The sequence below is a fragment of the Uloborus diversus genome, chromosome 5, assembly GCF_026930045.1.
Source record: "Uloborus diversus isolate 005 chromosome 5, Udiv.v.3.1, whole genome shotgun sequence".
Lineage (NCBI taxonomy): Eukaryota > Metazoa > Arthropoda > Arachnida > Araneae > Uloboridae > Uloborus > Uloborus diversus.
Genome location: NC_072735.1, coordinates 31519884 through 31539340, shown reverse-complemented (window position 1 = coordinate 31539340; position 19457 = coordinate 31519884). Strand labels below are relative to the sequence as shown.

Below are 19457 nucleotides of genomic sequence, written 5' to 3'. Positions count from 1 at the left end.
CATGTGCCCCTACATGTTGTGTTTACAAGTGCTTCGTCATGTAACTTAGAACTAATTTTCAAAAATAATAAATTTTTAATTTAAGTACAAAATTTAAACATTGGCGTAAATTTGTGAATTCACATAATGATTTGCAATAATTAAATTTAGCTTATTAGTCAGTTTAAAATATGTTTTTACAAAGAAGACTCATAAAAGTACATCAATATCTTCTAAAACAAAGAAGCTGTCATTACAGGAACATAAACTGGTTTCTTGCTCTGAAAGTTTGGTAAAGAAGTAGAGCTGGTACTGCCATTACTTGAGAATTTTTAGATTTTTTTGCTTGACATTATCCTAGTAAAACATACTAGGTTCACATGTGCCCCTTTTCCTCTACATATAACAAAGATATTTTTAAAAGAATTTCATAGAAAATTAAAAAAACAAATCAGTTAATAGCAATCACAGTGTTAAAAAAAAATACAGACCTTGCATTATCATTTCTCTCAAACCACCAATTGAAAATACCTACAGATTAAATGTAAATTAGTGTCAGTTTTCTGAGAAAAGTATCAAATAAACATTTTTTAAAAGAATGATTACTAAGTACGGAAAAATTTCCCATGAACGGAGAAATTGAGACCAAAGTATAAGCAACTGCAATTGTAGTGTTAATAGTACATGCATAATTCAACTGTCAATATCAAACATTTAGGTTTTATAAAATATCATGAACGTAGAAAACTAGATTCTCCCCCCCCCCCCTCTCTATTCATAAAATAATTCATTTATTGTTTATTCAAAAGAACTAGCAATAAAGTTGATAATATATGTAGGTTGATAGCAGGATACTTAAGTGTTATTAACATGGTTTGTTGATTTAAATCAGCTTGATTTAAATTGATTAAAATCATGATTTAAATTAATTGATTTGAATTAAGCAATTTTTTTTCAGAAAATCATTCATTAAAATCAGTTGATTTTACTTTTATGAATTAATTCTGTATTTTTAGAATGTATTGCTCTAAATTTAACTACACTGCATTATACTATCTTAACTTCAGCAGGTAAAACTACATAGATCCCTATTTCTGTGTGTGGAACAGATTTTCCCTCCATTGCTTTTACTCTAAACTTACAGTTCAGAACAAAATAAAAATTTGGAGTTTTTCTTACACACCATGACTAATATAGCTCAGAAAAGTAATTGTTCAACATATTTTACACTAAAAACGTATACGATAATGGAACCCTTATCTTTAAGAAAAGCATAAAACAAAATCACATCTTATCTAAGCATTATAACATATTTATAAATCTTAAAATATTATTGAATAGTTAGATAACTTATCTTAATTTTAAAAGTACGTTGAATGGATTCATCTATTGTATGAAATATATTATGTTTATAAATGAAAAGTAATAAATATCTACAAATTTCTAAACATTTTTTAAAAATCCGACTTTTTCGATTTTTTTAAAAAAATCAAAAAAATCATGAACCCTGGTCATTTATTCTAGGCACCAGAATAGCTATTTTAACTGAAATCACAGCAATATGCATTCCAAGACTTCATTTTTTTCTCTCCAAATTCTTTTAATGAATCAAATTTAACAAGTCAGGAAGGAAGAGTGAGGGGAGGAAGCTATAACGTAACCAATTGAAAAGATGGTTAGGTATGGAAGAGTTTAAGAAAATTACACACATGCTTCTTAATAAGAGAATTATATACTAACTTCTGGGAGTAACCACCTTCATATGGAACAACTTTTGTTAACAGTAGATTTTCAAAGCCCCCCCCCCCTCCTATTTCAATGTAGAAAAACTTTACTACTTTAACAGGGTGGTAGGCATTTGAAAAGGTTTATAAAAAACAGTTGCTACTTACAATGAAGAGAATAGTTTTAAAAGGATTCTTGATTTTATTTGGGGACTGAAAAAAAAAACATTGGGTATACAGCCTGTTCTTGGTCATCACTTTTGTATTTGTATAAATAATATTTTTTCCATTTAAATTGTCTTAAATTTAAGCAAAAATTTTTCACTTATGATATCTCTTCAGATAAAAGAAAAGTGCATTGTATTACAAAACGAAATTTTCTGAGAAAAATAAATACCTTAGTAAGTCTAAACAACATGTAAGCGTTTTTCGGACAGCTTAAATCCATTCTTAAAAATCTTCTCAGAACTTGCTGAAATATTGTTGAATAAAATAATATGTTCTCATTTGTATATTTTTGTCTGAAAAGAAAAAAAAAAAAGTTTTCTTGTAAAATTCAAATTAAGTTCAACTCATCGTATGCTCGAGAGACAATCACAAAGGAAAGCAATATTCAAAAGCAATTATCTAAAATTTTAATGGGTTAATGAATCATAGTTTTAAAATAATCCTAAACTTTTAATTTGTGTCTTAATCCTTTGGCGAGTTTGCACGTAATATCTTGGTCAGGAATTGCTCTTATAACATTTGGCATTCAATTTTACAAAATCTATGGAGCTATAAAAACTGATAACACTAAGAGTTTCAAAAATTGAAAAAACACTAAAAACTATATTTCCAAGGTAACCAAGATAGCATCCCTCACATGCATGCCTTATTAGGCTTCAATAATGACTACCTCACTTCGAAAACTTTCTTTTTGTTCCTCATATGTAAACACTTTCTTCACACACAATTATTACAACAAGTAGACATTGCTGTATGAGCATGTCTTCTTATTTATAAATAATATTAATTAAATAAACAATGTTAAAATACAGATATGTTTTTTAGTCACTGTTTATTGCATGTCAGTACTGGTAGATACGAGTATATTTTGCTATGTTTTTATTTTAAGGAATTTAATACAATGTTTCGGCATGTAGAAGTTTCATTCTGACCTCTTTACTTTCTAGACTAACATGTTCAACAGGATGTGTAAATTGTTGAGATTTTTCAAACCTTGATTTCACTCTATTTGCATCAAAATATTTTTGAACACATAATTACTTAACACAAAATTTTAAATATACATGGGAACCCTCATATTTTCCCCTACATAGCATATACTTTTCAAGATAAAACCTCCTACTCTTCGTTGCCCAACACAGGCAAAATAACTTCATATTACAGCATTTAAAAAGGTCTGAAACGATTAAGCTCTAATAAGATAACTAAGATGCCTTTTGTCAAATTGCATTAACCTGAACTTTAGTAGGAAGAAGTAGCATTTCATGTTCACATTTAAAAACAAATTGGGAATGATTCAATGAAATTTATGACATTTATATTTTGACTTACAAAAATGCACCATCCAAATCACTTCGACAATACCTCCAGGGTTGAATATAGCTTAACCATGTTTCAAGAGGCTGCATGGAAAATAAAAACATAAAACATTTTGATAAAAGGAAAGAAATCTTTAATAGGTTTTCATATAATCCTATTGCATTTCCAGGAGAACAATACTTTTTTTTTCTTTGGAATTTCATATCAACAGTCTAAAAATTTTCAATGCTATTACTCAAAGTAGTAGAAATCTGCAAATATATTGTTTAAGACTTAAATAATTAAAAAAAATTTCTCACATATTCACTTTAAATATGTGAGAATCCGAAGCTTTTCTGTTAATTTGTAGGATAGTACTTTATACCAGGCAAGGCGTAATTGTGATTACATATCCATATTCAGCTGCAATGGATAATTTTGTGTAATCATAACTGTTTGACAAAAACAGATTCAACATAAAAAAAATCACACTTAAAATCATTAATTATAATTTTATCCTGCAATCATTATTAAAAATCCGAAAAAAGCAAAAAATATATAAATTAATAATAATTTGTTCCAAGTTTTAAAAACACTAAAGTGGTTTTTCTAAAAATGTTTATTGTTTAAAGTGCTTTTAGATTATCTCTCTGAATCATTAAAGTGTGAGGTGATTGTATGGGAGTAATAGCATAGAATAAGATTGAAGCAATTCCCCACTATTCTTTTCATTCGTCTCTAAAAGAAGCTATAACAAAATGACAAAAAATTGTTTACCATTAAAATGAATACTGAATTCAGTTCAAGATGAAATTATTATCGAAGACATGCAAAGATCAAATATACAGACAAAGCATCTATGTAGCAAACATTTAGAGGGGAAAACATACCACTCGAAAAGACGAATCAAGAGGCCAGTGATCAAATGTAGATTTCAAAAAGCAATACATTTCCTTCTGCATAAACTGTGTCATTCCTATACTAAAACAGTAAATAATAGCATTAAAAAACTTCTTAAAAACTCATTTTATAAGGCATAGTTTTCTTTTTTTTTTTTTCAATGTCTTTCAAAAGTGAACAAGTAGAAATGGGCAAAGAGGAAAAGCACAAATCATACCTCTTCAGACGACCAAAACTATCAATCATAATTTGTCCATGTCCAGAAGTTTGGCCAGAAGAGAAAGAACTATTAAAGAAGAAGTGTAGATGTTTTACGAGCAGGCGAACCATCCACACATGATAGTGACTAGATACATAAGCTTTCTGGAAATGAAAGGAAATGTTTTTTCTTTTGCGAAATATCATTTTCATAGAAATCACAGTAACAAATAATTAAAAGATTCCATTTTTTAACAATCCCTCATCAGAAAACCACAAACCAGAATTATGGGTGTATGTTCCAAGGAAAGGCCAAGACGAAATATTTTAATATTATCCAATAAAAACAAAAATAATAATATATTGACAAAAGTAAAACATATTAAAATTTATGTGCATAAGATAAAAAGTTTCTTTCTAAAGTGTGAAGATGTGCTCAATTGCAAGCAATGAGATTAGTCTACTTAAAAGTTTAACATCAAACATAATTTTTACATCAGCTTAAAAGCAAGTTTGTTCACATCTCATTCATTTTTCATAAAACTTGCAAATTCATTAAATTTAAATATTTAATTTCACTATTTACAAAGTTAACCTGATTTTTGCATTGAAAGAAAATTTTTCTAAAATCTAAATGCACAAAATTACTAAATATGCATAGAAAAAATAAATAAACAAATGAATAAATAAAAAAGAACATAAAACAACATTTGATCTTTCAGCTAATGATCACTGGTCCCACAGACTACTGAGTTTAAGTTAGTTCATGATGGTTTAAATGCATTATTGGTGGTCTAAGCAGAGAACAGCAGACCACAAATGATTCTGAACACAGAACTGGATCTCAAAATATAGTAACAGTAAAATCATTTGGAAAAACTGCATACTTTTTTTGTCTTCAGAAAATTAAAGGTAAAAATAAAGAAAACTTTGCTTTAAATTTAAGACCACAGAGTGACATAGTTATAATTATTACACTTATTTTTTGGAAAAAGGATTTATTTTAATTTTTACAAAATACAGTATTCAATACCATCTCTAAAGTGCTTTACATTTTTTCATTCAGAAAAGTCCTGTATTTATAATTTTAAAATTAATTCCAAAGACAAAGTCTGGGGAGAGGATCGGGGACGCCTGGAGAACTGGTAACAAATAGAGACGTACCGAGTACTCGGTAGCTACTCGATATTCGGCCAATTTGTCAAGTACTCGGTACCAGGTTAAGTTTAGACCAGATACTCGGTCAATACCAAGTAGTCGAAAAAAATTGAATACTAATATTGTTCAAGACAGATTTTACAATTGATAAAAAAGTGCAAGCTTACAGTATACTGCAAAGAATAGCTGATCAATAAGCTGTTACTTTTGAATATTTTTAATTCAAAGATTTATTTTTAAAAGAAAATAAGATCTTCCCCTAACATTACTATTAATTTCTAAAAATCACTTTGTTTTTCAAAGACGGTTTAATATAATAAAGGTTTTAAAAAACATTCAACTCAGCATTCCTGGGGAGGCTGTGGGTCCCCTTTCTGGATGCGCCACTGTACAATTTTGACCCGTCTATTTCATGGTTGGCTGTTCATTCATGTTAGCTCCAGTTAAAGGATTAAAAGTAAATTTCGGATTACGAAAAACATCAAAAATGCAAAATGTCCGCACTTTTTCAAAAACACTCATTTTTTTGTGTATGTAATCCTCGTTTGCTACCTAAATTTAGTAAACCAGGATCACATGCTTATATATATTGGTGGGGGGGGGGGGGTTCATCATCACTTTGGGATCAGGTATATGGGCCTCTTCTGGGCTTCAGATTGCGCTGCTGTGGTGCAGTTTAAAAACATATAAACTATAAATTGAAATTACTAATTGGTGGTTGAAGACAAGGATACAACTTTCGCGTATAATTTATAACAATTGCATTGGTAATATACGAATTAAATTTTATTATCGTTTGAAAATAAGGTATAGATCATTTGACAAACAATTTAAAGAAATCCTTTGCTTAAAAACTAGGAGGATAAAATAAAAACTCTGCCTATGGCGGAAAAAAAGTAGGAGGGCACTTGCCCCCCCCCCCCCCCCCAGGTTACGCCAATGCCTATTGATGTGTCAAGCAATAGACATTGAATTACAACAAGGGGGCAATGTTTGTAGTTTCTACTGGAGAGTCACAGAGCTTAAGTCCAAATCACATGGTACTTTTACATTATGCTTCGATTTTCTATACTCTTACAATTTTAGGACTTTTGAGTTTTTAAAATTTTCAAATTTTTACTATTGAATATTGCTTTAATTTTATTTTTTAAAAAGTGTTTTTATGCTTTATGTTCTTGCCACAGAAATTTTATTATGCTTATCTTTGAGATTAAAAAATAATCTGGCTTTATAGTAGCCTGATTTACATGGATTTATTTCCCTTGTCATACCAATCAAATATGCACTAGATTATGTCTTAAGAATAAGAAAACTTTCCAAAACATACTGTCATCAGATCCAAAGTATTTTGCTGGTTCAAAGATGTTTGATTCAAGTACATCTCTCTCAAAATCAAAAGAAACGATTCTGATCTCCAGCTTTCAGCTAGAGATGAGCTTAGTCCACAGGATGAATTAGAAGGAGTAGAAGATGCAACCATTAACATAGTATCTTTCTTGAAAAGACTTGGTTTTTCATTTACAGGGGACAAGAAATCAGGTCTTAGATGACTTCTACTCAAATGATCGCTTGATGCATTGAGCCTGTAAAATGTAAAAATAATGATGCATAAACATAAAATAAAAAATATATTTATTTTTCAGTAAGTTACCATAGTTTTTTACAATTATTCAAGATGGTATGACTAGCTGGGCGGGGGGGGGGGGGGAGAATAAAAACTTTGTTACGTAAAAGGTTTTGCTTTTCCGATTTTATAGGCATAATAATAGATGTGATCACAGCAATTAAAAAGCAAAAAGAATAACTTTTAAAAAGTTCCCATTCTCTCAACTGTTTTTTAAAAGTTATGCAAAAACTTGGCTTCTAATTATTATTGTTTATTTATTTATTTTTTTTCTGAATGGACATTCGCCGAACCAATGAATGTTCTCAAATGGTAATAATAAAATTTATATATGTATATAACACAAAATATTTTATTTCAAAAAAGAATAATAAATTACACCGATCAATTTGAAAGCAAAAAAATAAATAAATAAATAAATTTGCTTTCTATGTATGTATTAATTTCAAAGCACCTATAAGTAAGAATATGGAATCAATTTTAGAAATCAGGTAATAGGTTTAAAGTGTGTGAAACAAAAAAGAAAATAATTACTTTCCAAAATTTGGAGACAAAGATGATGTTATAATTGGAGACTGCTGCATACTGGATGATGCTTGATACAATGGAATAGCTCTGCCTTCAGTAGGTAAAAAGAAATGTAAATAATCTTCCAGAATATGAGCATACAGAGCTTCTTGTTGATTAACTGTGCATGAGGAAGTCTTAAAAAGAAAGCAGCAGTTTAGATTTCAATCATAGTGTGTACAGTACTAATGATAAGGAAGAGTCAATAAGATAGTTACTTTTAAATTTGGATTCACTATAAAGTAAGCAAAGTGGAAGAAATAAAACTCAAAAGCATCTACATTGTGTTAAGAAAAATAATAGAGATTTCTTTTTTTCATAGTCTACAAAGAAAAAAGCAATACAAGACTTAATTAAATACAGTCTTTCACACAGGGTTGCCACCAGGACCTGGACATCAATTAATTAGCAAAATATTCCTTTACAAACATTGCCATTTGCAAATCCATCTGTTAATAAATAAAATAATACAGGGTGTCCGAGAAAGATTCGTACAAATTCAAAAATTTATTGAAAAAGAAACAATAGGGTTACAGCGAAACTAATTAGTACATTAGATAGAAAAACTCAAAAAGTTTTTTTCCTATAACTTTAGTTATGAGACCTTTTCATAGCGTTGATGTTAGCATGCTGAAACTGTAGTGGATGGAATTGGATTATCGTCTTGATATTGTTCGTGCTACGTACACTATCGTAGCACGAACAATATCAAGACGATAATCCAATTCCATCCACGACAGTTTCAGCATGCTAATATCAACAGTAGTTACAGCTGTTTGGATGTTTTGTTCCATTGTGTTTACTTATTGGATTTTGTTTCGATAAACCACGCAACACATTGAGCTTTCTTCACGTGATCCGCCATTGAAATACCTAAAATGCTTTAATATTCCTTTGCGTGACATGTAGCGCCATATATAGTCAGAAACATACTGCAGAAAAAACGTTTTGAGTTATTCTATCTAATGTACTAATTAGTTAAATCATCCGACAAAAAGCTCGCTTATTTTGCATTGAAAATAGGGATCCTTGTAACCCCAAAACATTCATACACTAATCTGCAATTTTTGTACAAACATACAATGTTAATTAATAATCAGAAATACTGCATATAATTGCACACAAATTGTGGATTAATGCTGCATGTGTTTCGGGGTTCAAGGAACTCTTTTTCTCAATGCAAAATAAGTAACCTTATGGATGAAAAGACATCCTACAAAAAGCTCGCTTATTTTGCACTGAAAACGAGGTTCCTTGTAACCCAAAACATGTGCAAGCAGTAATCTGCACTTTTTGTAAAATCATATGTTTTATATATATGTTATTTTTCCGATTTTTACTTTTCAAGCACCAAAGTATTTATTGTTTGAAAGGATATTTAGCTGTACAACAGAGGGGAACAATCCTGGATTCAAAATCTGAAGCTTGTTAGCATATAAAGGAGGCATTTTCCCTTCACGAAGCATCATCTGACTAGGACCCTGAAAATTTATAATTTTACTAATAAGTAAAAGTTATAATACAAAACAAAAAATTAAGAATTAATGTGATATACACTCTATAACAAAAAAATCAACGTACCAAGAAGGATTGATCTGGTTGAGACGAAAATTGGTGGATAGGAAGATAATGCACAGAATAGAAAATGATTAAATTCTCAGAACAATTGAATAATTCATGCCAGAGTTACAGTAACAAGTTCAATAAGGTAGTGACCAGCCTCAAGCCTGGATACAAATTAAAGCACGGCGTGGCAAACACCGATAAAGCTCCCGGAGGGTGTCCTGCGGTATTTCCGGCCAAATTTGCTCCAATTGTCGGAGGAGGTTATCAACATTCCTTGCCAGATGCAATCGCCATCCCATCATACCCCAGAAGTGCTCGATGGGAGAGAGATCTGGTGATCTGGCTTGCCACGGAAGAGTTTGACAAGCTTGCAGACAGTTCATAGCAACACGGGCCGTATGTTATCTAGCGTTGTCCTGCTGAAAACCAGCCGAGGGTACTGCAAAAAGAACAGCAGCAAGACAGGTCTTAGGATGTCTTCGACGTACCACTGTGCAGTAAGTGTACCTCTAATTACGACCAAAGGGGTCCAGTTGTCAAAGGAAATGGCACCCCAGACCATAATGCCTTGTTGAGGGCCAGTGTGGCGTGCAAATGTGAAACCAGGGCACCCCCCACTCTGCCCTGGGTGTCTCCAAACACGACTTCGATGATCGTCATGACACAGTTGAAAGCAGGATTCGTCGCTGAAGACTATACATCCCCAGTCGGCACCATTCCAACCTGATCAAGCCATGCACCACTGTAATCTTGCTAGGCAGTGTGTAGGCGTCTGTGGCAGGTGGCGTAACGGTCGGCATGAGGGTAGATTTCATAGTCCCAACCGTATGTAAATGGTCATGATGGACATTGGTGTTTGGGTTGAACGTCTGATGGTTCATAGAGATGAAGAAAGAGCTGTGACAGCGGATCGGACAATCACTCTGTCATCACGATCTGTTGTGACCCTAGGTCGACCACTACCATCCTAACGCTGAACTCTGCCATTTTCCACCCATCTTTACCAGCATCTTCAAAACGCCGCATCGCTTCGACTCAAATGACGAGTGATTCTCCGATTTGACCAACTGGCCTCTTTCAATCCAATAATACCTCTTTTAAACTCTGGCAGTTGCTCATAATGAGCACGAACCACGCGGCGAGGCATTTTTATGTTGTTGAAAGGTAATCTAAATCGTAATCAAATCAAAAGTTGTAACATCTGTTGAAGGACTGCTCCTTATATACATCTGCTGGATGCACAGTTTCGATGTGCTGGAGATCAAATTTTTCGTTCATTGGACACCAAATTTTAATCATTTACATATCTGACCAAAACATTCATGTATAAAAAATTTCAAAGCAAGCGCATGATTGCTTCTTGGTGTGTCAATTTTTTTGTTATAGAGTGTAAATGCCACATGAGTTTAGTTTAAATACTCGTCTCATTTTTAATTTTGGTCCATCTTTGACAATGTATCACATTTACATTTATTGTTTCAAATATTCAAACCTGTTTTTGTGAGGTATATGAAAATTTCAATCAAATTGGGACTCAATTGACGATTTTTTTTAATGAGTGCAAAGTAGTATCTTTAAGTGAAGTCAAGTACACCCCAATGGGAGGTCACTGTGACCTCCCAAATTTTGTCTGATTATTTAGCAAAATTACCTTCACTTGGTTTATTTTGATTTTATTCAAAAGGGCACTTCCCAATTATTTTGTAAGTTTTTGGGTTATTTTCCATGTAATACTTTTTTTATGTGGTCCCTTATTCACTGCATTAATTTTTTTTAAAAACTGTATTGCAAAAACAACTGTTTACAGCTACTCGTGAAGTTTCGAACAATTTTTTTATGTGGTACCTATCTACTGCATGAACAGGTTTGCATGTACAGAATACTGCAGCAGAATTTTTGTTTCTCCCTCGGTGTCCCTGGTAAATAACATTGGCGGTGTTGGAACCGCAACCAGGTTGTACTCAAGAAAGGATGTACTTTTGTTTTGAAATCTTCTTAAAAGTTTAAAAGGAGAGGAATTTTGTTAAAATTTAAATTAGATTCCATATTTAGGATATGTAAAGAATCTCAAAAGTGAAATCTTGACTTTTCAATAACATTTGGTGACTGGACAGTGGAATGTGTTTTTAAAGCAATACAATGGATATTTACAAAAATTATGATTTTTCAAGTTAAATGTATGCTTTTATATTTAAAAAAAATCATTTAAACAAATTACCAAAAGCAAACATCAGAAAGCAGCTAAAAAGCTGCATATTTTATTAATAGTCCATTTACATTTATGTTGTGTATAGAAACAAAAAGCTAGAGACCAAGAAAAATTAAAAGGATTGAATTAAAACATAAATATTTTATGAATGATAGTTTTTTAGACAAGAATGGTCTAGGATTGATCAACTATCTTTTGTCTGTTTAAAACAAATTTGATTCTCATCACCTTAACAAACATTTGGTAATAAAGATGTTAATATTTCAATTCTGCAGAAATTAAAAACTTTTTAAGCTATGCACTGACAAACAAAAAAGAAATATCTTACTGGAAGGCATGAGATGGGGAATTCAAACTTCGGAGAAATATCTTCAGTAAATTTGTACACAAGCTTCAAGATTGGCCCATTTGGTGACATGAAACTCCGTAGAACTTCAAACTCTCTATAGTGAACTTCCTTCTCAAGTGAGAGAAAACCCCAATCTGCACCGGTACGGAATCCAAAAATGTTCTCTACCAAAGTAGGGAACACATACTGTAACTCCTAGAAATTGAGTTCATCATTTCTCAATACATAACTACTTTCATTAATCATTAAAAATTTACCTTAGAAAATGATTATTTACTTCATCACTTTTTTACTCACTTTTATAGAAAGGAAAATAATAAAAATACATTGAACGACACACTTTTGCTAAATTTCAATTATTTTAAAGGATTTCCTTAGTTAAATTACGTGAACATGATAATGAGAAAAAGGAATTTAAACCATTTCCAATCACTAAATCTTAAGAAATTTAAAAGAGTTCTAATGGAATCTTAAACCCCCCCCCCCCAAAAAAAAACAGAGTGGGCGGGGGGGGGGGGCATTAAAACAGAAAAGTATGAGAAGAAAAGTAATTCAACCCACAAAATATTTTGTTTAATTACATCAACTAATGCATATAATACTGATGAGAAAGTTTATTTTTAAAACAAGTGGCTCTTTCCGATAATCTTTTTTTAGATTCTTTTGGAAGTAATGTCATGCACCCCACCCTTGGCAACTTTTTCCTGTTTTTCTCTCAAAATTAAAGTTTTTTTTCTCGACATTTTGCTCAAAATTGCTTTTATTTGTTCTCTACTTGTTGAAAACAAAGTACTTATTTCAGCCTTTCTTCGATGCCACGTCTCATGCGTAGTATTCGAGTTCTACTGTAATTGTGCAGCAATCTTATAGCATCCGCTTTGGTTTACAATACTATATTTCTGTTTATTTTTTTTATTAGTATGTAACACAAAACATAGTGAGCAAAATACAAAGCTATTTTTTAGTATACGATTAACTATTTGCATCCATCGGCATACCACATTATGCATAACAACAATCAACATCCACCAATCATAGGCAAACACCAATAAATTTTCTTCAGATTGTTTCTTCTTTTGCATATTAAAGGATGCTTTGCTTACATTAAAATTAAAAATTTTCTTTTCTTGAAAATAGTTAATTTTTAAAAATTCATAATTTATTGACATTTTATGTTTGTTTCATTAGTTTGCATTGAGATAAACATGCAATTCTGTTTTTTGAAATTTAAGTCTACTTCCATCTTGCAAATGACCAAATATGGGGCGATTAAGTTAAAATTTTAAGATAAGTAGATTTTTAAATTTGTAGCATAAAAGTAGTTAACAATGATTAATAATCCTAACAACAAAATTTTTCATTTTTCAAGAAAATTAGATACATATTTAAAAAAACAAAAAAACAATTTGTAGCACATTTTGCGTTATTTTCATTAGTTTGCAGTTAAAGAAAACATCCTATTCTGCTTTGTTTTTGGAAACTTAAGCTTTATGCATATTTAATACATTCAAAAGGATTTAATCCATTACAAAACAAATGGCTAAAGCACTAAAAATGTTAGCCAACACCTTAAATGTTAATATTATTACAAAGAATAATTTTATAATTTTCAAATATTTCAGGTAGCTTTTGCAACTAATTCTATAAATATAATTTTTCTGCAAACAATACAAGTGTTTTAAGCCATACCTTCAGAGGTGAATCTTGAAGCAGCTGCGTGAGAAAAGCACATCTTTCACACAGGGAATTGCACAATGCAGTTTGAAAATTTGTCTAAAAAAGTAACATTAACAATCATATACATAACATGCAAAGCAGCTGATCTGTGCATTTTGAGACCTAATATAACATGACTGCAAGATTAGCAAACCTAACAGCTACCGGGCCTACAAATTTGGATCACATCCTTCAGCTTTCCTGACTCAACATAATCATAATTCGCAATTGATGTATGGAGTATTAAGCAATCTTATATTTTGACAGTCAAAAAGAAAAAAAATGTTTGAATTCAGGCAAAATTCACTAAGTCGAAAACTTGATTTTTTAGACACTGTTAATGTAAACTTTCAAATTGGGATGAAAAGCAGAAGAGATCATTTTATAAATCTCGAATTCTTATAGTAAGTTTATTCATGTAGCTTTTAAATTATAAAATTGGTTTACATCAGGAAATATCCAAGTCTAATTCATTGCAGTGATTAATGATTTTTTTTTTTTTTTTTTTTTTGACTTGGGACTTTTTTTTTTGTCAGAACACTGAAGATAAGATTACCTTGTGCTACTCTGAAAGTGTATCATCTGACTTTAATGACATTTATTCATGGGTGCAAGTTTGGTGATGTGTTCAAGACAGAAAATATTTTCAACCCCCCCCCCCCACACCCCCGCATGCGGGCTTAAGGAAAAATTTGTATGTATAAATGTTGTAGATTTTAACAATGCCAGTTTTGGAATCTGTTTGATTTAAATTTTAAGCCTTAAAATTGTAATATTTAAGTGATTTGACATCACAATTCCAAAAAGTCTAAAATCCGGCAATAAAAGGGGGGGGGAGGTCTCCCCCATAAATTTTTTCAAATTGAAATCCAAAAAACGCTATGGTAGGTCATTTTGGTAAAGTTCAGGGAAAGGAGGGGTTCAGGGACTCTTACATCAATTATTTCAAACTGATAGTCCCAAAATCACAATATTGGACAACCTTCAAAAAATATTAGTGAAAGGGGGGGGGGGGACGCTATGGGCTTTTCCTGAAATTGAAGATTTAAAAACAAATTGTAATTTAAATTTCATAACGTTTATATGCTTTTTGAATGCACTATTGAAGGGATGAAGTTCAGGAACCCACCTTCGGTAACATTTCGAAATTGAAGTTTCAAAAACGCAATTTTAGACGATGTTGGATAATGTAAGGGGTAAAAGCGTTTGCAGAACCCCACCATTAGTTTTTTGCCGATCGTAAACATTTTTGTTGTAGCAATAAAATCGCTTAGGACATAAGATTTTCACTTTTGCAACATAAATCAGTTCTGATCGGAAAGTCTACCCAAGGTAGCGCTAACAAATTAGAAAAGAAGGAAAGGTGGGGGAAGGGTAAAGCCGACTAATGATAATGAACTGTCACCATTCCTCCACAGTCTTCATTTGAAAAAGAATTCTTTTATAAGATAGAATTAGCAATAAAAAATCGCTTCAGGGGCATTCCAAGGTATTTGTGACATAGGGGTGTCCGTAACAAAACTTGTTAAAAGGTTAAAATTTTTATATATATTAAAAAAGCACATTCCAAAGGACACGCATGTCATATTTTTTTCTTCATTTACTTCATATTATTCATGTAATCGCAATCAAAACATCAAAAATACAACTTTTAACGTTACGGACTCTACATTGAATTTTTCTTCAATAGTGACTTGAACCGAATTTCAAGCCAAAACTGGTGCTTGGGACAAATAAAGTAAAGGATTATCTCTAATACATATAATAATTTTAATCAAAAAGTGGATTCATTAAAAAATTATAAGTTGTGAAAATGGTGATTGTAGAGTCCGTAACAATAATTAGAAGAAAAGTTTTGTTAAAATTTTTATTTATGCATCTTATATCACTAAATTGAATGTTTTCTAACTTCACCTATGGTGTTACAATATTCTAAAATAAGTTTCATGATTATTTAAATTCGGTATTTTTAATTAATTTTCTAAATTTGGTTACGGACTCTACAAAACGTTACGGACTCTACATTTGGCAACCGTTTCAACACAGTTCTTTCTTTACCAAACTGTTTGAACAGCTTGCACAAGGAAAAAAAAAGTAGCCCTTTAAAGGAAATTACAACTTATACTTAAAAAAAAACTTTGACTTTCAGAAGAATTTTGACTGAACAAGTAAGTGTATAGGGGGAGTCAGGGCACATTGGTCTGGCTCTCTACTTTTCTTCTTCTTTTTTTTTTATCTCATCATAAATTTCAATTCGTAGTTTTATTTTCTACCATGAGTTAAATATTTCTCACCATCCCAGAAAATTTTCAATTCATTACCTTTTTCCCCCATTAATACTTTAAGAGAACTTTGTGAAGTGAACCAACCTGCCACAGTCCTGCAGTCCCCACATTACAAAACCAACTTCTATTACAATTTTAATGTTGAATATTATCCAACATTTGTACCAAACAAATGTTTTATGATTAGAATCAAAAACCAAAGTTTAAAGATCAATATAATTAAAATTGACCAACATCTACTGTTACACTTTTTTAACAATCAGCACAATTTGTGTTTTAGCAACTTTACTATTGCTAATACTGGAGTATTGCTTTTTTAATTGTTCTAAAAGTTTTTGTGTGTTTTCTAAAAGTGAAGCAACATACCCCAGGTACTTGGTCTAAAAAAAGTTGTCCTGATTTTTTTTCCCTACAACAAAAAATGAACTGCTAATACTTAAGAACTAAAAAAAACTTATTTTAAGAGAGGAATTCAATTTATTGCTTCATTCTTCATGAAAACCATTTAAAAAATAAAGTTGCTTAGTTATGAGAGTTAATCAATTAAAAGTAGCACTGTCAAAATAACAGTTTCTGAAATTTGTTCAAAATAACTGTACAATATGATTTCATTATAGGAATTGTAGAACTATAGGCGCTATTTTTTGTTGGTCATAAATTTAAAAAAAAAAGGTATTAAAATTATCAAGGCTGGTCTAACGAGTCCCAATTTACCCTATTATCTTATGGGATGTTGACTGATCTGGTGATCCCGAATTTCAGTATATTTCCAGTGTGACATTTGAAAAATTTCCAGTATAAAATACGAGTATATAGTGTACAAAAAAAAGAAAGAAAAAAATCACTTTCACGTTCAAATAAAGGAACAAAGTAAGGCATGTCAGATGCCATTTAGTACATTAATATTAAGGCCATTAAACAAAAATATAAGATCTTTTGTGCCATACATGACTGAGACTTGACATTTAATTAATTAAACGCAATTATTTAAACCGGAAATGAACAAAATTTTGTTGCTTAAAAATATATGTGATAAATGAAGCAAAAAATGTTGCCTTTTTAAATTGAATTAACAGAAAATTTAACTTAACTTTAAAAATGCAATTTAAAAAGTATTGGCTTAAAAACATCTTCTTCCTAATATGTCCCCCCCCCCCCAAAAAAAAAAAGTTATCCAGAAATTTCAACTTACCGAAGATGGTCCGGTATTGATCACTTCAGATAACCAAAGTTCTACTATAAAAGTTGAATTGTAAATGAAATTTGCATTAAAACCTATCTTTTCTAATATCAAATTCAAGACTGAAGAAATCAACATATCACTTGGTCTGTTCCAACAAGAGGCCACCTTCAATCTGGTACCCCCCCCCACCCCCACCCCTAGAGCTTGGGTGCACCTCCCCTAAATGTCCCACAGACCCCCCTCCCCCATAACATCAAAAACCTCTCCCCAAAAATGAGAAAAATACCCCTCAAAACACCCCCTAAAAAAACTTCAATGGCACAGTCTGTGGCATGCCCCCCCCCCCCCCCCCCAGGTGGGCACCTTTCACATATATGATGAAGAAATAGTCATAACAGTTGATTCTATCATTGTAACTATTGAACAATGAGTAGTATTGTTGTTGTTTACACTCTATAAACAATAATTCAAACAATACTCGAACGTGACAAATATGTAGAGTCCGTAACATGTTCATAATCCTGCAGTTCTTCAGTAAATAATTCCGTAAAAAATATTTTTTACCTTTTTAAAAAATATTTTGGTGCTTAAATGTATTATAGATAAACTGAGACATAGTGGAAAACCTTCATTAGGTAAGAGTAGTTATTACTTTCACAGAAAATTTGAAGATAGTTTAAGCAAAAATTTCCATGTCTTTTTAGTGTAGAGTCCGTAACATGCTATATATCTTCCTATATCTTTAGAAATTCAACACAAATCTAAACTTTTTTCAATGTTATGACATAACTACACATAGAACTAATCATTTACAAAAAGTTTAATTTTACTATTTGCACTAATCATGAGAAGGAGGCTAAAACATCCTTATGAAGTGTAGAGTCCGTAACAGCCAAATACCTTGGAATGCCCCTTCAGTGAAGTAGATATATTTTTTAAACAAGGTACCCTTTCCAACATTCATTAATTAAAAAAAGAAATAGGGGAACCGAATCCTAACCCCAGACAGTGTTCCCGAATCACATCCCGCTTAAGGCACTCAAATATAGTTTAAAGTGGCGCTTTAAATATTTCAGCATCAAAGAATTTTTGGAAGAGAACTCCCGAAACCCTTCCTCTGAACTCATCACAAATGTCTTAAATTTCAATTTTTAAGGCTTCAGTTTCTACATTGTTTTGTAGGAATAGTACCCCTCTTACCTATAAACATGACTTATGACCGCCTAAAAATTTTAATACTTTAATTTTGGAAACTTTTTGAAAGAATCTTCCTACACCCTTCCCCCTTAAGTCAGTCAAAGATAGCCCAAAACAAAGCTCTAAAAATTTCAGAAACGAAAATATTTCGAGCTGAGGGTGCGGAATACCCCCCCCCCTCTCATTGTGTTTACTAAATGCAGTGTAAGTTTTTGTTTAAGATTAATTTTTCTATTGAGAGAGCAACTCCCTTCCACACATCGCCAATGACAACCCAAAGTTTTAAGACTTCAATTTCGAAAACGTTTCGAGAAAGACCCCTGAATTCCCTAACTCTTAACTCACTCAAAAATAGCTAAAATAGCATTTCAATACTTCGGGGAGAGAGACCCCCCCCCCCCCTCCGAACTCTTTCCTCTAAGTTCACTAAATTTTACTTAAATTTGCGGTTTCCCTTTTTCATCACCGAAGATTTAAGAATTTAAATTCTAAAACGTATTGAGAGAAAGCCTTCGAATTCCCTCTTCTTAAGTCTTCCAAAGATTACCTAAAGCTGAGTACTTCAGCTTTGAATATTTTTTGGGAAAGGAGAGCCCCGAACCCCAAGATGGTCTAAAGTTGCGCTTTTAAGCCTCCAATTTCGGAATTTCGCCTAAAGACTGCTCGCCCAATCCAAAGTTGCGGGTGTGACATTTACACTAACTAAATTAGTCATCAGCAAAAATATTTCAGAGTATAGGTTTCAATTTTTATATTTTTCAATAAAGATCACTTGCAGGTACATTGATGCCAATTTGCAAGTTGATTGATATTTTATTTATTTTTTAAAAAATTAATTTCTACCCGTTGCGGGTGTGACATAAAAAGGACATGCATTTTCACCTTGCGATCAAAACATTCAAAACTCTGTGAATCATATCAACTGATCGAACTGTTTTTTTTTTTTATGTTAGACAGTAATACTTAACTAATTATTGTATACAGAAATTTAGATACTCACTCAATTAGTTTCACTGTAAAAAATATTCAAAGTTGCCGTTGCGGGTGTGACTTGTGTGGCCAATAAAATAACAACATACACAAATAGTTATCAATCAGACATTTTATGATTAGCACAGTAATAAATAAGAGAAATTGCAAATAACTAAGGAAATTTTTTTTACATAAATCTCATTTCCAATCTAGAATTGATGATTTCAGGGGGTGTTAGTTTTCTCATTACAATGTTCTGTTTCTTCCATGATATGTCTGACTGATTGGGCCAGATGTATACAT

At 31.6% G+C, this 19457-nt stretch overlaps 1 protein-coding gene across 1 annotated transcript in view; it reads right to left on the bottom strand.

The window, feature by feature from the left end:
- The window catches only part of LOC129222139 (sphingomyelin phosphodiesterase 4-like), a 56614-nt gene that overhangs the window by 26481 nt on the left and 10676 nt on the right, over window positions 1-19457 (bottom strand). The window contains 11 exon segments of the mRNA XM_054856591.1: window positions 471-510; window positions 2101-2224; window positions 3264-3334; window positions 4121-4211; window positions 4348-4493; window positions 6814-7069; window positions 7645-7814; window positions 7896-7954; window positions 9029-9158; window positions 11781-11996; window positions 13491-13574. Of these exon segments, the coding sequence (XP_054712566.1) occupies window positions 471-510; window positions 2101-2224; window positions 3264-3334; window positions 4121-4211; window positions 4348-4493; window positions 6814-7069; window positions 7645-7814; window positions 7896-7954; window positions 9029-9158; window positions 11781-11996; window positions 13491-13574 (1387 nt within the window).